Source organism: Antechinus flavipes, chromosome 4 (assembly GCF_016432865.1).
Source record: "Antechinus flavipes isolate AdamAnt ecotype Samford, QLD, Australia chromosome 4, AdamAnt_v2, whole genome shotgun sequence".
Classification (NCBI taxonomy): Eukaryota; Metazoa; Chordata; class Mammalia; order Dasyuromorphia; family Dasyuridae; genus Antechinus; species Antechinus flavipes.
Genome location: NC_067401.1, coordinates 109,983,855 through 110,005,153, shown reverse-complemented (window position 1 = coordinate 110,005,153; position 21,299 = coordinate 109,983,855). Strand labels below are relative to the sequence as shown.

Sequence of the window (21,299 nt, the reverse complement as noted above, 5' to 3'; positions counted from 1 at the left end):
ATTGACCATGTTGGGTTTAAGATGTTTGAGGGAGATCTAATTAGATATGTCAAATAGATAATGGAGATAGAGATATGAGACTGGAGTCAGGAAAGACTAAATAGCCAAGTGAAATAATATAGAGGGAGAAGAGAAGAGGTCCCAGAACAAAAGTTTGAGAGCATGATTTGGATGAAGATGCAGCAAAGGATGATTTCTGAAAAAAGAAAAATTAGGAGAGAGCAGTGTCTCTAAGACCTAGAAAAAAAAGAGAGCATGAAGGAGAGAGTGATTAATGTGTCAAAGACTGAAGAGAGGCCAAAAACTGATGAGGACTTAAAAAAAAAGGTTATTAGTTTTTTTGATAAAGATATCATTAGTTTTTTTGGAAAGAAGTTTCAGTTGAATCATGAAGTTGGAAGCCAGATGATAAAGAGTTAAGAAAGGAAAAAAAAAAAAAAAAAGGAAGTAGAGGCACTGATTGTAGATGACTTTTCAAGTTTAACAATGTAAGGGAGGAGAGATATAAGACCATTGCCAGCAGGGATGGTAGGATCAAGTGAAGGTTTTTTGAAGTTGGAAACATGGTTATTGAAGTAACAATACCACTACTAGACACGAATCTCTCCCAAAAAGGAAAAGGACTTTTATGTACAAAAATATTTATAGCAGCTCTCTTCTCAGGACATAAAATTGGATACTGAGGGGATGCCCATCAATTGGGGAATGGCTGAATAAATTGTGATATGTGATTATGATGGAATATTATTGTTTTATGCAAAATGATGAACAGGATGCTTTCAGACAAGCTTGGAAAGTTTTCCATGAACTCAAACCAAGTGAAATGTAGATAGCAATGTTCTAGGATGATCAGCTGTGAATGACTTTGCTATTCTCAGCAATACAATGATCCATGACTCCTCTGAAGGACTTATGATAAAAATCCTATCCATACGCAGAGAAAGAACTGATTGTGTCTAAATACAGATTGAAACATTAAAAGCATATTCTCTCTCTTTTTTAAATTTTGTTTTTCTTGAGGATTTTTTTTTTTTTTAGAATCTATGTTTTCTTTCACAACTTGACTTTTGCATAACTTTTGCAAATGTTTTGCATAACTTCACATATACTTTCTTAATGGAAGCTGGGGGTGGGAATAACGAAGAAAATCTAGAACTTAAAAGATTTTTATTATAGGTTTTTATTTACAAGATATATGCATGGGTAATTTTTCAGCATTAACAAGTGCCAAACCTTTTGTTCCAATTTTTCCCCTCCTTCTCCCCACCCCTTCCCCAGATGGCAGGTAGACCAATACATGTTAAATATGTTAAAGTATATGTTAAATATAATATATGTATACATATCCATACAGTTGTTTTGGATATGTACACATATCCAAAAAGAATTGGACTTTGAAATAATGTACAATTAACCTGTGAAGGAAATAAAAAATTTAGGCGGACCAAAACAGAGGGATTGGAAATGCTATATAATGGTTCACATTCATTTCTCAGAGTTCTTTTGCTGGGTGTAGCTGGTTCTATTCATTATTGAACAAATGGAACTGATTTGGTTCATCTCATTGTTGAAGAGAGCCACCTCCATCAGAATTGATCCTCATATAGTATTGTTGTTGAGGTATATAATGATCTCTTGATTCTGCTCATTTAACTTAGCATCAGTTTATGTAGGTCTCTCCAAGCCTTTCTGAAATCATCTTGCTGGTCGTTTCTTACAGAACAATAATATTCCATAATATTCATATACCACAATTTATTCAGGCATTCTCCAGTTCATGGGCGTCCACTCAGTTTCCACTTTCTGGCCACCACAAAGAGGGCTGCCATAAACATTCTTGCAAATACAGGTCCCTTTCCCTTCTTTAAAATCTCTTTGGGATATAAGTCCAGTAGTAACACTGCTGGATCAAAGGGTATGCACAGTTTGATAACTTTTTGAGTATAGTTCCAAATCACTCTTCAGAATAGCTGGATATATTCATAATTCCACCAACAATGTATCAGTGTCCCAGTTTTCCCACATCCCCTCCAGTAGTCCACATTATCTTTCCTTGTCATTCTAGCCAATCTGACAGGTGTGTAGAGGTATATCAGGGTTGTCTTAATTTGCATTTCTCTGATTAATAATGACTTGGAGCATCTTTTCATATAGCTAGAAATAATTTAAATTTCTTCATCTGAGAATTGTCTGTTCATATCCTTTGACCATTTATCAATTGGAGAATGGCTTGATTTCTTATAAATTAGATTCACTTCTCTATATATTTTGGAAATGAGGCCTTTATCAGAATCTTTTTTTTATAAAAATGTTTTCCCAGTTTATTGCTTCCCTTCTAATCTTGTCTGCATTAGTTTTGTTTGTACAAGAGTTTTTCAATTTGATATAATCAAAATTTTCTACTTTGTGATCAATAATGATCTCTAGTTCTTCTTTGGTCACAAATTCTTTCCTCCTCCACTGGTCTGAGAGGTAAACTATCCTATGTTCTTTTAATTTATTTATAATCTCATTATTTATGCCTAGATCATGAACCCATTTTTACCTTATCTTGGTGTATGATGTTAAGTGTGGATCAATGCCTAGTTTCTGCCATAGTGATTTCCAATTTTCCCAGCAGTTTTTGTCAAACAGTGAATTCTTATCCCAAAAGTTGGGGTCTTTGGATTTGTCAAATACTAGATTATTAAAGTTATTGACTATTTTGTCCTTTGAACCTAACCTATTCCACTGATCAATTAGTCTATTTCTTAGCCAATACCAAATGGCATTGCTGCTTTATAATATAGTTTTAGATCTGGTACAGCTAGACCACCTTCATTTGATTTTTTTTTTTTTTTGTTAGTTCCCTTGAAAGTCTTGATCTTTTGTTCTTCCAGATGAATTTTGTTGTTATTTCTTCTAGATCATTAAAAGTTTTTTGGGAGTCTGATTGGTATAGCACTAAATAAATAGATTAGTTTAGGTAGTATTGTCATCTTATTATATTTGCTTGCCCTATCCAAGAGCATTTAATACTTTTTTCAATTGGTTAGATCTGACTTTATTTGAGTGGAAAATGTTTTGTATTTTGCTCATATAGTTCCTGACTTTCCCTTGGCAGATAGATTCCCAAATATTTTCTACTATTGGCAGTTACTTTAAATGGGATTTCTCTTTGTAACTCTAACTGTTGGATTTTGTTAGTAACATATAAGAATACTGATCATTTATGTGGATTTATTATGTATCCTGCAACTTTGCTAAAGGTGTGGATTATTTCTAATAGCTTTTTAGTAGAATCTTTGGGGTTCTCTAAGTATATCATCATGTCATCTGCAGAGTGATAATTTGGTTTCCTCATTACCTACTCTAATTTCTTTAATCTCCTTCTCAACTCTTATTGCTGAAGGTAGCATTTCTAATACAATATTGAATAGTAATGGTGATAGTGGGCAACCTTGTTTCACTCCTGATCTTATTGGGAATGGTTCCAGTTTATCTCCATTACATATGATGCTTACTGATGATTTTAAATAGATGCTACTGATTATTTTAAGGAAAAGTCCATTTATTCCTCTACTCTCAAATGTTTTTAATAGGAATGAATGTTAGATTTTATCAAATGCTTTTTCTGCATCTATTGAGATAATCATATGATTTTTATTAATTTGGTTATTGATATAGCCAATTATGTTAACAGTTTTTCTAATATTGAACCAGCCCTGCATTCCTGGTATAAATCCTACTTGGTCATGGTATATTATCCTGGGGATGATTTTCTATAATCTTTTTGCTAATATTTTATTTAAGGTTTTAGTATCAATATTCATTAGGGAGATTTTCTTTCTCTGTTTTCAACCTACTTAGTTTAGGTATCAGTACCATGTCTGTGTCATAAAAGGAATTTGGTAGGAGTTCTTCATTCCCTATTTTTTCAAATAGTTTATATAACATTGGAGTTAATTGTTCTTTAAATGTTTGGGAGAATTCACATGTAAATCTATCTGGTCCTAGGGATTTTTTCTTAGGGAGTTGATTAATAGCTTGTTCTATTTCTTTTTCTAAAATGGGACTATTTATAGAACTTAAAAGTTTTAAAAACAAATGTAAAAATTGTTTTAAGTGTAACTGGGGGAAAATAAACATTAAATAAGAAAAAAGAGAAAGTTATGGAGAAAATATTAATGATGGGAATTAAATTTTTAAAAAAATGAAACATGGATATATTTGTAGGCAACTGGGAAACAGCCAATAGAGAGAAATTGAGAAAGTGGGGATGACAGAGGAGGCAATGTATTGAAGAAAATTGGACAAAATGGAATCACTTGTGCATGTAAAGATGTTTGCCTTGGCAAAAAGAAAACTTTTTATGAAACTGGGTGAAGGAAGAAATAGATGGCTGAATGACACAAGATGAGGGTGAGGAGAAAAGAGAACGTTTTCAGCAAATGGTCTAAATTTTATCAATGAAATATAAGGCAAAGTTTTCAAATGAAAGGGTGTAAGGAGGTGACACTATGGGAAATTTGAGGAAGGATGAAATAGCAAATTGATTAAGAAGGTGTATAAGGATTGTTTTGCTGAAGGGAAGGTCTGAGTGAGATTATGTAACAGAAATCTGTAATGAACTCATTCTGCAAGATTTTGTAATTTTCTCCAGCCTCATTAAGCAGCATCAGTATTAGCAAAGGTCACCAAGTATGTGATGTCATCAGGAAGAAGTTAAGGCTCAGTCAGTGCCAGAAGACAGAAGGGATGAGAAGGAAAAATGTTTACATCTACAAAGAAAGCAAACTTATTAATTATGGACAGGTATTCCAGAGAGCCCAGAAAAAGAGAAAGGGAAATGCTGGAGGGGAATATGCTGGGAGAAAGGTTAAGGGAGATGAGAGTGAGGGAGGAGACAGCTGGGATAGAGAATGGAGTTTGTTCTGGAGGATTAGAGTCACTAGGATGAGGACACTATCAGGAGATGGTAGCATATTAATCATTGACAAACGAGTCCAGAATGCCAATTGTTGGAAAGGTCTGCTGAGAAAGGCAGGTAATTAGACTGTTCAAGGAACTTTGTCATGGCAGGTGGTGATGGTCTGCTAGTCTCACAGCAGCAGTCAGACAAAAGTGAGACTGGTATGGCTCAAGAAAGCCAGTCAGAGGTGGCAGTGGAAGGTAGGTCTCTGAAGCACAAATGCTAAATGCCAATGGTCTAAGGCTGACAAAAGGCCCTCTGAGAAACCTCAAGAGAAGGGGCCTGGAGGTGGACAGCCTGGATGTCAGGCTGGCACTGTTGACCACTCTCTCCTCCTGGAGACTTTTTTCTTTTTTTCTTTTTTTTTTTTTTTTTTAGCTGAAGCAATTGGGGTTAAGTGACTTGCCCAGGGTCACACAGATAGGAAGTGTTCAGTGTCTGAGGTCACATTTGAACTCAGGTCCTCCTGACTTCAGGGCTAGTGCTCTATCTACTGCACCAACTAGCTGCCCTGAGACTCTTTCTTCCTATGGATTTTTATGATACTAATTTCTCCTGGTTTTCCTCCTATCTATCTTCAGCCTCCTTTGCTATTCCTTAACTGTGGCTATACCTAGAGTCCCTCAGCCTTCTTGTCTTCTCTTGTCTTAATCTCTCATCAAATCATAAGCTTAACTGTCAGTTCCCTAAAGACAATAAAGTAGATAAGCATATTGTATGTTTACACATATATACACATACATACATGGTTGGTTGTTATCCTTAGTTCTTGAAAAGGACTAAAATGATATCATTATGTTGGGGTCAAAGTACAGAGTTTCTGAGTGTAGCTGATCAGATCAACATGAGCTAAGAAGGTTCTATCACAAGAAGAAATAATCCACATGAATATTTGGAGCAGAGAGGTTTCTAAATTTATGTCTCTTTTATTTATTAGATATGCTCACAGAGCACAGCACTTTTATGCCAGGAAGTCCTGTGCTGGTATCTCTTTTGTCTCACAATTGATTTCAAAATTCCTCAAGAGAATACATACCACACAGAGAAAACCCCTGTCTCTCTCCTGGATTTCAGATCTGTATCACCACTGTCTATTGGCAGTGTCTAGATGTCTTGGAAATATGTCAAATTCAGCATGTTCAAAACTAAACTCATGATTTCTCTTCACATCTTTTTCTAAACTTTGCTATTTCTGTGAAAGGTATTATTATCCTTCAAGTCTCTCAGGTTAAAATGGTCTTCATCTCCTCACTCTCCCTTATCCCACATAGCCTTTTAGTCGCCAAATCTTATAGTTTCTACCTCTGAAATATATCCTCATCTATATCTTTCTCTCTACTCCCACAACTTCCACCTTAGTTCAGACCCATATCACATCTCACCCTGGTGGCTTCTCTATCATTTTATGAGGACTCTGCTTGGAAGCAGACTGGAGTCCCTCACCACTCCAGTGGTGCCAAATTTTCTTCAAGCTGTATATCTGACCATTAGACTTCTTAATAAACTCTAGTGACTCTCTGGTGATTTTCACATAAAATCTAAGCATTTCCATTCATTTGTTAAGCCCTTCACAGCCTGATCCCAATCTATCTTTTCAGCTTCGATAGATATTACTGCCCTTCTGTCTTTCTGCCAGCCAAGCTGGTCTTCTCACACTCGGACAGCATCCTGTCTTCCGACTTTGCACTTTCTGTCCCTCATAACTGGAATATACCTCCTTCTTACCTCCTCTTCATAGAGATAGGCTCAAATACCAACTTCTGCAGGAAGGTTTTTCTCGAGCCTTCCATCTGCTGGCGTCCTCTCTTCCAAACTACCTCCTGTCACTACTTAACTTACGCAAGGTGTCTAAAAGTCTTAGCAGAGTTTTAAGTTTCATAGCTTAAATCTTTCGCTATTAGTTTAAAACTGTGCAAAACTTGAAGTATCCTGTATTTGTGCTTACTCACTTTGTACTGATAAATTCTGGATATTTATAAAGCTTCGGGTTGTCTCCTCATTTAGAGTGTAAGTTTCTTGTTTCATTCTTTGTACCTGTATCCCCAGCTTTGCAGTGTCTTACGGGTTGATTGAACAGTCTGAGCATTTGCCATTTCACAAAGCAGCAGTAAGAATCTTCCAGTGGAATTGAGATTGAAAGTATGACACAGAGGATAGATGGAATGTAGGACTTGGAGTCAGGGAAAATAATGCTGACTCAAAAAAAAGTCTGTAAAGTGTTTTGCATGCATTATCTCATTTAAGTCTTACAGCAAACTTGTGAAGCAGGAACTACAAGAATTATACCTATTTTACAGATGAGGAAACTAAGACTCGAATAATCCGAATAACTTGCCAATGGCCACATTGGTCAAGAGTGTGCTCTTTCTGACACAATAGTAACTCTGATTACTTGATCACTGCGGTTCTCCAAGAAAACCTGGCTTCAAATGCCATTCTAATCTTAACTTTCTGTGACCACTTCACTGCTCTCTGCCTCAGTTTCTTCATCTGTAAAATGGATACCTGTAATACCTGCCATTCCCTCCTGGCTGTGAGAACCTCATTAACTCTTCTGCCACCCACCGGACCTTTGCTTTCTGTGATTACAACTGGGAATGTAACAGGGATCAATTACATTTATTTGTCAATTATTATTATTCAAAATTAATTTTGGAAGGGGGATTCGAACCTATGATCGCTGTCACAAGGTGACCGCCGAGAAGAGGCTTTTTAAGAAGCATCTCGTGACCCGACTTTCATCAATTGCAAATCAACCGAGTGAAACAAGAAAGACAAGCGGGTTGGAGCTCACTGAAGCGGAAGGGGGCGTGGTATATGCCCTCTCCTAAGATGGCCTCCGAATCCGCCCATCATTCCCGCTCTTGAGCCCGCCCTCGAATTCACCTCTTCCATACTGAGTAGAGACTCCAGCACGCCATTGGTCAAATTATCTGTCACTCAGCCCCACCTCCTTTCGAGCAGGCCCGGTGGGAGGGGGAGGTGGATGACAGCTTCACTTCCGGCTCCGGCAGTGTGGGGAGCCGGACCGATATGGAGGAAGATGCCGCTGAAGTCCGCTCGCCGAGAGCTGAAGCTAGGGCAGGATCAACACCCTAGGAGTCCCGGCCCACAGAGCGCCGGTATTGTCGACAGGGCCATTCTGGGCTCGGGAGGTAGGAAGTGATGAGTATACACGAGCTAGGGCTGCCGGTGGGAAAATTGGGGGGAAGGGCGGGCTGTCCCTGGGGGCGGGGCAAGCGACAGGGGCGGGGCCAGCTGGAAGGCCGGGCCTGTTGGTTTGTGGGGGTTGCTTTTGGGGCGTTCGAAGGGTAGAGTAGGTTTGAGTCTGGAGTCCCAGGAACGGGATGGAGCCTTTGAGGGAGTTGACTGGGCTGGTCAGTGTGAGGTCGGGGAAGGTGAAGTTGGGGATACTTGGCGTTAGTTTTGGGGAGCGGAGTGGGGGTGGGGCGCGTAAGAGCTGCATGGCCTGGAATAACGTCCGAAGAGGGGAGTCTGCACTGATGGTTTATGACAGAAGGGCTTACATAAGATGGTTATATAAGGTCTAACCAAGAGGCAGGAGCCAGCTCGTTAAGGTAAATGAAATCAGGGAGTCAGTCAAGCCTTTGTGTGCCCAGGTCTTTGTGTCGGTCTAGTAGAGGTGGGTGGGAGGGATTCCAGTGCCCCCCGGCCCAGTCTCCCCAATTCCAAGTCTTTAGCGCAGAGAAATTGTGGCCGGGGATGAGGCGGTATGAGGGCTCGGCCTGGAGACCGGGATGTCAAAAGGAGTGAAGTTGTAGACCCGGGAAGGGGTGAAATCGGGATGGAGTCAGGCAGATGGTGTTTGTAAACTCCGGTGGAGATTAGGAAACAGCGTCCACTCTTCGTGGGCCTAGATTTCTTTCCATTGATTCCTTTCCCAGCTTGGGTTGCCTGGTGTTTGTATCTGGGGCATTTTGCAGCCCGCAGTGAAGCAGTCCAGTGGTTTGATTTTGCCAAATCTTACCTATGCCTTTCATTTCAGATACCTACCTTTTGAGATACCTGCATTTCAGATACCTACCTTTGCTTCTCTTTCCACTCTTCCTCCCAGAGTGTTAAATCATTTCTGAGCAACGGCTTCTCTCTGCCTGTCAGATTAGAAATAGTGTGAATCAGCAGCTTTAAGGTTCCCTTCTCTTTTTGAGAAGTGCAGTTGAGAGCTAAGGAGGAAAAAAGGTAAGGTAGAACCAGGCATAAGAGAAGGGCTAATAAATGAAGATAACTTGATGACCTGTGATTTGCCATATTTTCCTCCCTTCTGAAATTAAACTCTTGAGCTGATCCTGCCCTCAGCCTGATTCTCCTTATTTCCTGGCCTGCCCAGTGCATCTTCAGGTTCACTTGAGTATAACAGAAAGTCTGTCTTCTAGAAACCATGTTGTATTTGTCCTAAGAGAACAGCATATTCAGCTACTCAGAAAACAGGTTGGAAAAGCAGGGAAAGGTACTGATTTTTCCAGGACAAACGGAAACAGTGCCTGGGCAACTAGCTGGTCTTCAGGGTCACTCAAATCTGAAGGCCACATTTCCACAGCTGTGCCTCCAGTTGTTGGGAAGGAACTGAGAGCAAGTACAGCATTGAGTGAACTACTGTGGAGTGAACTCCCACCACCCAGAGCAAAAGCCCTAACTCTCAAAATTGGAAATTAATCTTCACACATACCTGTGTCCAGAAAGAAGAAATGGCAATGGCCCCCTTCTCTTCATTCTCATTATGAGATACTTAATGATAAGATAGTGAATATCCTGTCCAGATATAGGGAAAGAAAGATGTGTCCTCCATCCTTTCCAGACCTTCTCTCAGTATTGCCCAGATTGTTTGTTTGTTTTGATTTTTTCTTGTTTTTGACCAGTGAAAGAGGAGATTCTTTGCCTCAGTTGTCTCCTAGCCTTAATCACTGAATGAATATAGCCTCTGTCAAACTGAGATCTGCTGAAGACCTTGGCTTAAAAAGGCCAAGGTCTCCCCTTGCATTCAGGGCCATCTTCAGTGGTCCTGATCTATATCTGGCCACTTGCCTCAGATGGCTCTGGAGGGGAAAGTGGGGCAGGTGACCTTGCACTGCCCTTCCTCATTTAATTCAATTCACTTTTATGGCGCATCAGCTCCCTAGTATTAATATTCTTTGAGAACAAAGGACAAATCACTGCAACAATTACTGTCTCAACATTAGCATTTTCAAGTAGTTATACTCTTTGATTACAAAGTCCTCCCTGTCTCACTAATTTCATTTTCATACTCTTGTATTGCCAAACTTTTGTTTAAATTGTTCTCCATTTCAAAAGGAATAGAAAGGGTCTTTTTCTCAATCTATAATCCTTTCCTGCTTGCAAACTCTGTTTTATATCCCTTTCTTCCAAGGAAGCCTTCTCTAGAGTAACCTTGAATAACTGTGACCATTCCTTACCTCTTTCATGTACTCAGTTTGCTCTACAAGTATCATTTGCTTCATGGAATATGTGTTATAGCAAAGTTGGTTAGGAAGCCAAGGAAAACTGGAAGATAGAGATGAGATAGAGGAGAATTCCAGGCATAGAGGATAGCCAGAGGAAATGCTTAGAAGCAAGAGATGGAATGGCTTATTCAAAGAACAGATTAAAGAGTAAAAGGAAAGCATGTTAGGTGCTAGAAGAGTGGAGGGCGGGGAGTTGATTCTGAAGGGCTTTGAAGACCAAAAAGAATTTTATCTGTATTCCTAGATGTGACAGGAAACCATTATAATTTATTGAGTAGCTGGGTGACATGATCAGATCTGTGCTTTAGGAAAATCAATGTGGTTGTCAAATGGAGGACAGAGAGTAGGGAAAGGTTTGTGGCAGTCAGAGACCCACCAGGAGGCTATTCCAGTAGTCCAGGGAGGTAGCAGTGTCAGTTTAGAAAAGAGGGCATGTTTAAGAGATGTTTCAAAGGTAAAATTAATAAGGCTTGGTAGTCAACTTGATAAAGGAGGTGAGAGATAGTGAAGAGTCAGAGATGATATCTAGGTTGTGAGCTTGAGGAACTTCAGGACCCTAGTACACAACTGTGATAGGTAAATTTGAAAGGAAGGGGAGAGTTTGGGAGAGAAGATAACTGAGTTCAAACTTCTCTTATAGGCAAGTGAAATTCAGGAGAATAGATTAGGTCTAAAAAAGTTGATTAGAGAATCAGTAGCATAGAATATGCAAATTTAATTCTTGGTAGTTGATGAGATCATTATGTTAAATAATCCATTGAATGAGAAGAGAAGAGCCTCTTGGTATGCCCACATTTAATGGGCTTAACCTGGATGATGCTCTGGCAAAGATGAGAAGATGAAGTCTGATAGGTGGGAGGACTAGGAAAGAATAGGGTCCATAAAACCTAGAAAGAAGAGAGAATATCAAGAATTAGAGTGATCAATGATCAGAGACTACAGAGAGAGATCGTGAAGGATGAAGATTGAATTTGGCAATTAAGAGATGAGAGTGGTTTTATTTGAATGACTAGCTTGGAAGCCAAAGTGTAGAGTTAAGTGAGTAGTAAGAGATGAGGAAGGGCAGGTATCCCACTTTATATTTTGTAGAATGAATTAGTGGTGCACTTGATTGTTTCTTTGTTTGAATTATTATATGAAGTGAATTTAAATTTGAGGTGGGCAGAGCAGTACATATATATTAATGTACATTGTTCTCTTCTATTGTGTCTTACATTTGTGTCTTAGAGCTATGTCTTATTTATTATATCCAACTGGGAGTTCCCAGTTTTAACTCCCTGTACCTGGGAGTCCAGATTTAATTACAAGTACCTAGGACAGGCATTTGCACACAGTGGATTTTTTAGAACTGGAGATGTAAGGACAAGAATCTAAATGACATATATAAGGAAACCTAACCAACCTTCCTAAACATTTGTTCCTTTTTTCCTTTCCCTGGAGTGTTTTCTAATAATTAAACATTGACCTTTGGCCTAGCTTTGTTGTGAAAGAGAGAGACAGAGAGAAAGGATTCCATACCATACTACCATGATCTCTCATCCCCAGTTCTCTCTTTAGCAGGAGAAAATTTATAGAACCAGTGAGTGGTGGGGTGGATCCAAAGAAGGAAGAGGAGGAAATGAGGATATAAGGATCTGAAGGGCCCTGGAAATAGATTTAAATAACCAAAGAGGAAGAACTGAGTTGCAGTGGGTTGGTCAAATAGTGACAGCAGATATCCAGCTATGGGGGAAAGAGAAAGAGAGCATTATGTCAGGTAGCCCACAGGAGATAACCACAATGGGAGAAGCAATGACTCTATTTCCCCGTCTTGCTTAGGGACTTTCCATTAGATGTCTTCCAAGATGTCATTTCCTAGAAATCTCACCCACCAGCTGGTGGCCAGTCTGCTTCATTTTGGACCATATTGGGAAGACTGAGAAGAAAGTGACATAGTCCCTGACCAGGGATGTATTGTCAGAATCCAGGCAGAAACAGGGCAAATTATCCATCCAAGTACAGCTTTAAATCTAGGAAATGATGAGCAGACTCAGAAGTGAAGCCTGGTAAAATAATTTGAGAACTTCTTAAAGGATAGCCTCTTGAAAATGGCCAGGGATGAACCTAAGACAGGGAGAATTTTGTCAGGATGAAGTAGTATTTGACTTGGGTTTCTAGAAGATAAAGTGTTAGTATAACAGAATAAAGATTAGTTAATGGAATGGCATATTGGAATGGGGATATAAACTCAGAATTCAAATTGTAGAGACATTGGGCAGAGGAGTTCTGACCGCTTCCCTTCCCACTGTTTCTCTTCCTTTTTTTCTTCATCTCATTCCATCCCACTCCCTGCATTGCCCAGGCATTACGGCACTATGGAGGATAAACGCAACATCCCAATCATTGAGTGGGAACATCTGGACAAGAAGAAGTTCTACGTCTTTGGTTTGGCGATGACCATGATGATCCGAATCAGTGTCTACCCCTTTGCCCTCATCCGCACACGGCTCCAGATACAGAAGGGCAAGAGTCTCTATCAAGGAACTTTTGATGCCTTTGTGAAGATTCTGCGGACAGATGGGGTGTTGGGCCTCTATCGGGGCTTCTTGGTTAACACACTCACCCTGGTCTCTGGCCAGTGCTATGTTACCACCTATGAGCTCACCCGAAGGTTTGTGTCGAAGTACAGCCAGAGCAACACAGTGAAGTCCCTAGTGGCTGGTAGCTCAGCCTCATTGGTGGCCCAGAGCATAACAGTGCCCATTGATGTGGTTTCCCAGCACCTGATGATGCAGCGCAAGGGCGAGACCATGGGCCGCTTCCAGGTGTATCGGCGTACAGAGGGCCGGGGGATAGTGGCCTTTGGCCAAACCAAGTATATCATTCAGCAGATCCTGCGAGCTGATGGAATACGGGGCTTCTACCGAGGTTATGTGGCTTCTCTACTCACCTACATACCCAATAGTGCTTTATGGTGGCCCTTCTACCACTTTTATGCAGGTAGGCAAGGGTGAAGTGGGTAATCAATGAAGGGTATAAATACTGAATAATGGTTGTAGTTACCAATGGCATTCTGTAACAGAATAAGGATTAGCTAATGGAATGGTATATTGGAATGGGAAAGAAGTGTGAATTGACCATGGAAGGAATACTAAGTATAGATTATAAACTTCACTTTTTTTTTTAATGGAGAAAGAAACAGTAGCATAGGAGGGTTTTATCTTGCCTATTTCATACAAGTAATAAGTGACAGAGTATGAATTTGAACTCAGATCTTTTGGTTCTAGGTCCTGGAATCTTTATCATACCATTATGCCTTCTTAGGCTGGGTATTTTTCTTTAGTATTAGTCCTGTTTTTAGATTTGAAGTAGAATCTAACCTTGTACCTCCCTAACTCACATCCTTGGAATTTCTCTACTTTTCTCTTTCAGGGGCCTGAAGTATATCTTTTCTAGCTTATCATCCTTTGTTGTGCTCTTTTATCTAACTGATCCTGTGGTATCTTGCTCTATCAGTTATACTTGCTATATATCTTCAGATACTCCCTTCACAAATTAAACTTATGCTTCTCTGGCTCTGTTGAAACTATTCTCTCAGAAGTCAACATAAGATTCAGTTACCTTTTTTCAGTTCTTATCTTAGACATGGCTATAGCATTTGACATTAACCCACCCATTCCTTCTAAAAAGAAAACTTTCAATATTGCTACTCTCTTGAGTCACCATGCTTTCCTTTTCCTTCTTTTCTCTACTTTAACAAATTTCTGGATATAGTAAGGAACAGTATACAAGTTAGATAATGATGATTTTAACATTCCTACCAACTCTTTAGATTCTAAGAGCAGTCTTTATTTATTGTTTTACCTTGAAATTATTTTTTCCCTTGACTTTCATAATTATGTACTGGCCTGGTTTTTCCTCCCAATTTTTTTATTGTTACTTTTGTCTCTTTTGTTGGCTTCTTTCCACTCTCTTATTTGTGAATGTTTCTCAGAATTCTGACCTGGCCTTTTTTTTTTTTTTTTTTTTTTTTTGGTTTATATTCTTGGGGATTCATTCAGTCTCACCTATCAAATTACTTCCAAATTTGTATCTTAGGTGAACTTCTCTATCTGATTGTCCTGCCAACTTCTTAAACTCACCATATCCCAAACTGAACTAATCAACTAAGCTATCCCCTATGTATGAGACCACTATTCCCCTGTCATTCATCTTGAATTCTCACAGATAGCGTTGGCTCTGTCATCTCCAATTATCAAGATCTATCAGAATTACCACTGCAGCATTTCAGACCTTATCTCTACTATCTTATTTCCAGGATCATCTGAACCTCATTATGTTTCTCTAGACTCTCCTAACTCATCTTCCCAACTCCATTAAATCCATCCTACATGCTGCTTCCATATTAGTCTCCTTAAATAGAGGGATCATGACTCTTCATGAATCAGGAGACTTTAGTTGCACTTTATTGCTTACCAAATGAAGTCCACTCAAAATTAGACCATTTCCTGTGCTTCCCTATCTTAATACATTTGTTTGTGCAATAGCCTCTACCTAAAATTCCCTTCTTTCTCATTTCTTCTTGTCAAAATCTTACTTCAAAGACTATTTCAGATGTCACCTTCTCAACAAAGTCTTTTCTCATTCCTCTTTCCCCAACTAGAAATTATTTTTCTATCTTTTGAATATTTTTCTGTCTTCTGAATAGCACTTTATTCATACTTCTTGTAGCAAGTATTTTGAGATAATTACATTTTAATGAGTATCATATACTCTTTGAATGCAAGTATTCTTTTATTTTGTATCTTCTTCAATGCTTGGCACATAGCAGGTACTTAGTAAACATCTCATTGAATGAGTGAAAGGGGATGGTACTGGGATCTTTGCCATCTACTGCTTTTTTTCCATTCTTTTCCTTTTCCTTTCCCTACTCTCTTTTAAAGTGAGAAATTGGATTTGGTTCATGCTCTAGCTTGTAGGATCAGGAGCCAGCCCAGACAAGCCCATTTTGGATGGTGTTGCCAAACTTGATATTCTTTGCCAGTTGCATAATTTCTTTTCTCTGCTTTTTTGAAAGAAATAGGACATTCAGACAGGATATAGTGTTGCCAATCCAGTTTGCTCTTGCTAGCCTACCATCAGCCTGAGTTTTGGCTCATGTACTGTTTTTTTGGGGGAAAGGTAGTTAAAAACTGGAGAATTGAATTATAGGAATTTTGCCATATCAGTTGTGATTCATTTATAATATCCCCACTACCCCCTCTCATTCTTAAGTAGTATAAGAACATTCCACCAAAACTGGAAGAGAGAGATGAGAGGCAGCAGAAGGTACCTTCTCTAGAAGTAATAGGAATTATGGTAACTCATTCTGAAGAAGAGAACACTGAAGGAAATCCTGACTCCATGTAGGTGGTGAGCCCTAATTTTTTACCTCCGTGGAGGTTATGCTAAAAGGAAGTAACCGCTATTATATTACAGTGGGACTATGTGGTGAGATTGAGGCTAGGCTACAAGAATGCTTTACTAATGATCTAGAAATATGTGTATTGAGTAAGTGGTCACATGTCCTTCCCTAGAACTTTTGAAGAGTAAATATCTACTGGCCTGGGCTTTGAGGAGGTTAATAGTTTTTCGAAACAAAGATTTTGCTGTTTAATTTGTAAATGGGAGGTATAGCAATAAGAAGCATAGGGGTGATATATTAGGAAGAACTCCCCATCTGTTATATGACAATAGGTAAGCAAAGTTATAGAATCTGTTTTCCCCGAGGGGACCTCTTCTCTTCAAATTAGATAATGTGATTACAATGATATTTGGAAAGGGTGGGATGGAAGAAGAAATGGAAAAGGTGAGGGTGGTGGGATGAAAGATAGCCAACAGTAGAGAATAGTCATCTTCAGGCGATTAGAAGCAAGGAGCAAAGGGGAATCACTTGCAGGTCTTACATCTTTTGCTTTTTCTCCCCACTTCAGAGCAGCTCTCCCATATCTGTCCTAAGGACTGCCCCCACATAATCTTCCAAGCCATTTCTGGGCCCCTGGCTGCAGCCACTGCCTCCGTCATCACCAACCCAATGGACATCGTCCGAGCCAGAGTACAGGTAAGTCTCTTTATTATTGTTGAACCCTGTCTTGAGCATGACTAAGTCCCATCTTCAGTGATATCTTTATGCCTTTATTCTGGCCCATCTCCCCATATGTTTCATCATGATCCCTTCATTCTAGCCAGATTCCTTCTTGTGATACTTCACATTCACAGCCCATTCTACATTTGGATAGTTCTGATTATTAATAAGTTTTTCTTAAATGAAACTTAAATCTGTTTTGCAGTTTTGATGTTTCTAGCCACTCAAAAATATAATCTCTTTTCCACATGATAGCCTTTTAAGTACAAGAAGATCTTTTGGACTTTCCTAAATCTCCTCTTCAGGCTAAAGCTTTCTATTTCTTTTTCATTTCTTCCCTTGGTCTAATCTCAAGCTTCAGTATTATCCTCATATACCTCCTACGGTTGCTCTCCAGCTAATTGATGCCCTCTCTAAAATGTGGTGTTCAGAATTGAACACAAAGATACTGATGTGGCCTGAGTATGGTAAAGGACAGAAGGACTATTATATTCTGAGGGAATCTTTTAATGCAGACTAAGATCACAGTAATTTTTCTGAATGCTGTTATACTACAGACTCTCAAACTTTTATTCCAATGAAATCCCCAGATCTTTGGCAAATAAACTACTCTCTGAGCTACATTTCCTCATCTATTTATGAAGTTAATTTTTCAAACTCAGACATAAGACTTTACATTGATCCCTATTAAATTTTATCTCATTACATTCATTCTAGCCTGTCAAGACCTTTTTGAACACTGATTCTGTTATCTAACATGTTAGCTGTCCCTCTTAGCTTTGTGTCATCTTCAAATTTTGAGAAGTGTACCAATTATCCATCCCTATATCCAAGTCATCGATAAAAATGTTACTTAGCACAAAGTGAATCACAGATCTCTTGGATGCTCCATTAGAGTTCTCCCACAAGGCTGACATTCAACATTTAATCTTTGGTTTCAGTCAGTCTGCCTCACAGTCCATCTGAGCTCCCCTAGGAATGTGAATTTTGTCCCAGATGCTGAGAATTGGTCAGGTGTAGAGGTTTCTACCTTTAACGATTCTTCAGTTTGATAGGAGAAACAGGTCAGCTACAAAGACTGGACAGATGATTGAGCTGAAAGATCTTTGAGAAAAATTGAAAGAAGCAGTCAGAGGAAGTTACAGAAAAGGTATCTGAAGAGAGAAGTGTGGAACAGGACTAGTATTGTCTCATTTCTATAGTACTTTTAAGGTTGGCAAAGCATTTTACACACTGAAATCTTGTGAGGTAGGAAGTTAAAATATTATCTCCATTTTTCAGAAGGGGCAACTGAAAAGGAAAAGTTAAATGACTAGCTATGGTCCCATAACTAGCAAGCGTCAGAAGTGAGACTTACCTAAATACCTGCTGACTCTTTTCCACTATGCCAGGGTTAAGAATGTTAATAGGGTTGGGTAGAGAGAAGTTGGGAAGTTCTAGCTTTGAACTAAGGAGAAATCTTCTATGAAGACTTAGGAGAGAATGAAGTCTAGAGAAGGAAGGGTTTTGTCTTGCTATATGTCACCTTAAGCCACAAATAGAGTCTCCTAGAGATGGAGGTGCTTCTTGGAAACTATTCAGAGAAAGAATAAAAGAGAATAACTGTCTTCTAGAGTCCTTAATAGGGAGCAAAACATATCTTTCCCACTTTTCAAGACAGAAGTTAAAAAGAAGATCCAGCTAGCCAGAACTTTTTTTTTAGTGTATCTATTTATTTGATATATAATCAACTATACAATCAAAATTACAATTCAGCATAGAAACAACATGAACAGATCATTAGTAACTTCTTCCAGAACCTATTCTGATTTTTATGATAATATATATATATGTTGATATGTTAAATCTGCTAGGTGCTCAGTGGATAGAGCACTAGGCCGAGAGTTGGGAAGACTTGAATTAAAATCTTAGCCTCTAAGACCAGTGCTGGGTTATGGGGGTAGGGGAATCATTAAAAGTAAATAAACAATATAGCTTTGTTGATATGGCATCATAGATAGAATTCTAGGTTTGGAGACTTCATATCTGGCCCTTGACACTGGCTCTGTTCTGAGCTTCAGTTTCGTCATCTGTAGAACAGATATACTTGTTCTATATATCTTACAAGACTGCTGTAAGAATCAAATGAGGCAATTTTGGTAAAGCCTTCTGTGTATTTTGTGTGTGTGTGTGTGTACACATATGTACATGAATATTATACTGATTATTATTATTATTTATATACTGATTCTTCTCCATGTTGTTTTTTACAGGTGGAGGGTAAGAGCTCAATCATCTTGACTTTCAAGCAGCTGTTGGCAGAGGAGGGGCCCTGGGGCTTCATGAAAGGTCTCTCTGCCAGGATCATTGCAGCCACACCCTCCACCATGGTCGTAGTGATAGGCTATGAAAGCCTTAAGAAGTTCAGTCTTAGGCCAGAACTGGTGGACTCCGGACACTGGTAATGCGTGGTGGGGAGAGAAGCCTGCCATGCCCTGAAGAGAGGGACAGAGAAAGCGGACAACACTCTCCACTGGCCATGCACACAGTCCTCAGCCGGACTGATTGCTTGGAAAAGGGATACCAAGCTGCTCTAGTTGAATAGGCTTTGAGCTTGGATCTCCAGCTCATGCTGTTTTTAATTCTCTGGCCAAACTGAACCCCCTCATCCAGGCTTCCTTTTCTGATCCTTAGCCAATTCCTTTTTAAAAAGGGACTAGTTAAGGAACCTTTCTCAGCTTTCTTCCATCACCATCCTTAGGCTGTACATAGGTTGCTTTTCTATTCTTCTTTCCCCTTTGACTGCTTTTCCAGGCTTCAAGGGACCACGGTCATCTCTTGCCCTGGCCCCCTTTCCTAAGCCAGTTGATTCTTAATTCTTTTAGGATGGCGCTGCCAAAAATCTGTAATATCTTTCCCTCCACCATTGGGGGAGTGCCCATCTCACTAAGGAGGGAGCAGCAGAGAACCTCTAGTTGTCTGGAAAATTCTTCCCTCTTTCTCTGGGGAAGTTGATAGTTTGGGATGAGAGAATGGGAAGAAAATCTATATGGATTAATTTTATTTTTGTTAAAAATTTGTGAACCAACCTTTTGTTTTTTAAGTCCGCTAGAACACCATTCCTGCAGCTAGACCCCATATCTGCCATAGCAGTTGGAATGTGTAGTTTTTACCTCACCGGTGGCTCCTTATGCTCTTTGTATTCCCTTAGTTCAGTCCCCAATAGGTCTTAGGCAGCATCTTTGACTACTGGTTCTTCCCCTGGCCTCCCAAACATTTTTTGTAATGGGCATTATGCCTGCATAACTGAACAGGCCTAAAGTAGCACCCTGAAAAGTTAGATTGATCATGTAGATTGAAAACAGAAGAAGCTTGCTGAGACAAAGGAAGGGAAAGCTTGTCATGGCAGGTCACAGCTCTGAACATCTCCAGCCATCAATATATTTCTTCCATCAGTGATTCGATCTGTCTCCCATTGACACCTCAGCTGAAGGACAGGAAGCTTTACAAGGTATTGAGCTGACTATTCTCTTATCCTGTGATATTAAAAGTTAGCAGACACTAAATCTAGAAGTATGATAATGGTAGTGGGGAGCAGGAAAGGGTTCTCAAAAGGGGAAAGGGTGCATCTTTCCTCTGTCTCCATTCACAGCCATTTTACCATTTTACCAGCATGATACTGCCAAGATTTCCTATTGAAACCCTTCAAAAACCTGGGAAATTGAACCACTTCATTTCCCATTGCAACTCACACATAGTGAATGATAATTAGATTCAACCTTACTGATTTTCCAGTGGGGCTACTGAGTTGCTTCCTGGCATGATTGCTTTGTATAGGACCTCCTGCTTCTCCCCACCCAGGAAAGGCTAGGATGCCTTTCTATTGAAGGGTGCTAGCTTCACAACAACTTTGATATTTGTCCTCTATACCTTCCCACCCCCTACCCAGGTACCCTGGAAATGACATCTATTTATGTTTAACTTTCTGTGCATCACCTCTGGTTTCAATATCCACGGCTGTGTCTTCTTCACAAATTTGTCTTGTTCACTTTAGTCTCTCTTGTCTCTCCTTCTTCGATGCTTTGTTGAGGGCTTTCTTCTGCTCTTTACTCCATCTTTGAAACACCCCATCCCCCCCATTCTGACCCATACGACCCTTAGGCTTGGGGTGACCCTAACAATGGAAACAGAATTGCTTCATGTTCTTTACCATCAGTATAAAGCCCTTGCAGGCCTCTGTCCCGCAAAGACTGATTTCAAGCCCCTTCCTCTGTGTAGCTGAGCAGGAATGCCCTGGGAACACGCTGCCCTCACACACTTCTCGGGCATCCCTCCCTACAAGCGCCTTGTGTCTTGCTGTTCTTTTGTCCTTCCTTCTCACTCCCCCTTGTCCCACACTGCTGTTCCTGACTTTTAAGGGATAAGGCAGTGTCCTAAAGGGACTGAGACCCGGAGTCCAGCAGTGGCAGGGGAGAAGAGGACTTTATGTCTTCCAGGGTAGCATGGGGAAGGCTGGAATGTTTTGGGGTTGACTCGATCTGTTCGAGCGAAGTTCTCGAGGGAGGAGGGCAGAGAACCGGGTGGCCCTGTTGTGAGGGGCTGGGCCGAGAAGACGCAGCAGCACTCAGACTGCTCTTTGACCATTTAATACTGAGTGATACGTAATGTGACTATTCAAAACAGGTTTCACTGTTGCACTGTAAGAAGTCTTTGTCGTATAATTAAACATTTTTATTGTTTGAGCCTCTGGGTCTTGGTATTCGCCCATTTCGGGGCTGAGACACTC

The 21,299-nt window shown here is 39.8% G+C and overlaps 1 protein-coding gene across 2 annotated transcripts; it reads left to right on the top strand.

Moving 5' to 3' along the window:
• Positions 1-7,950: 7,950 nt before the first annotated feature.
• SLC25A44 (solute carrier family 25 member 44) lies at positions 7,951-21,255 on the top strand. 2 transcript variants are annotated; one of them, XM_051993816.1, is made up of 4 exons: positions 7,951-8,106; positions 12,773-13,410; positions 16,383-16,510; positions 18,787-21,255. In XM_051993816.1, exons 2-4 carry the CDS (start codon positions 12,786-12,788, stop codon positions 18,976-18,978), a joined length of 945 nt encoding a protein of 314 aa, XP_051849776.1. In that variant the 5' UTR covers positions 7,951-8,106; positions 12,773-12,785; the 3' UTR covers positions 18,979-21,255. The 2 variants fall into 2 exon arrangements, with proteins under 2 accessions (XP_051849776.1, XP_051849777.1); XM_051993817.1 differs by lacking the exon at positions 7,951-8,106 and adding an exon at positions 8,412-8,529.
• Positions 21,256-21,299: the final 44 nt, after the last annotated feature.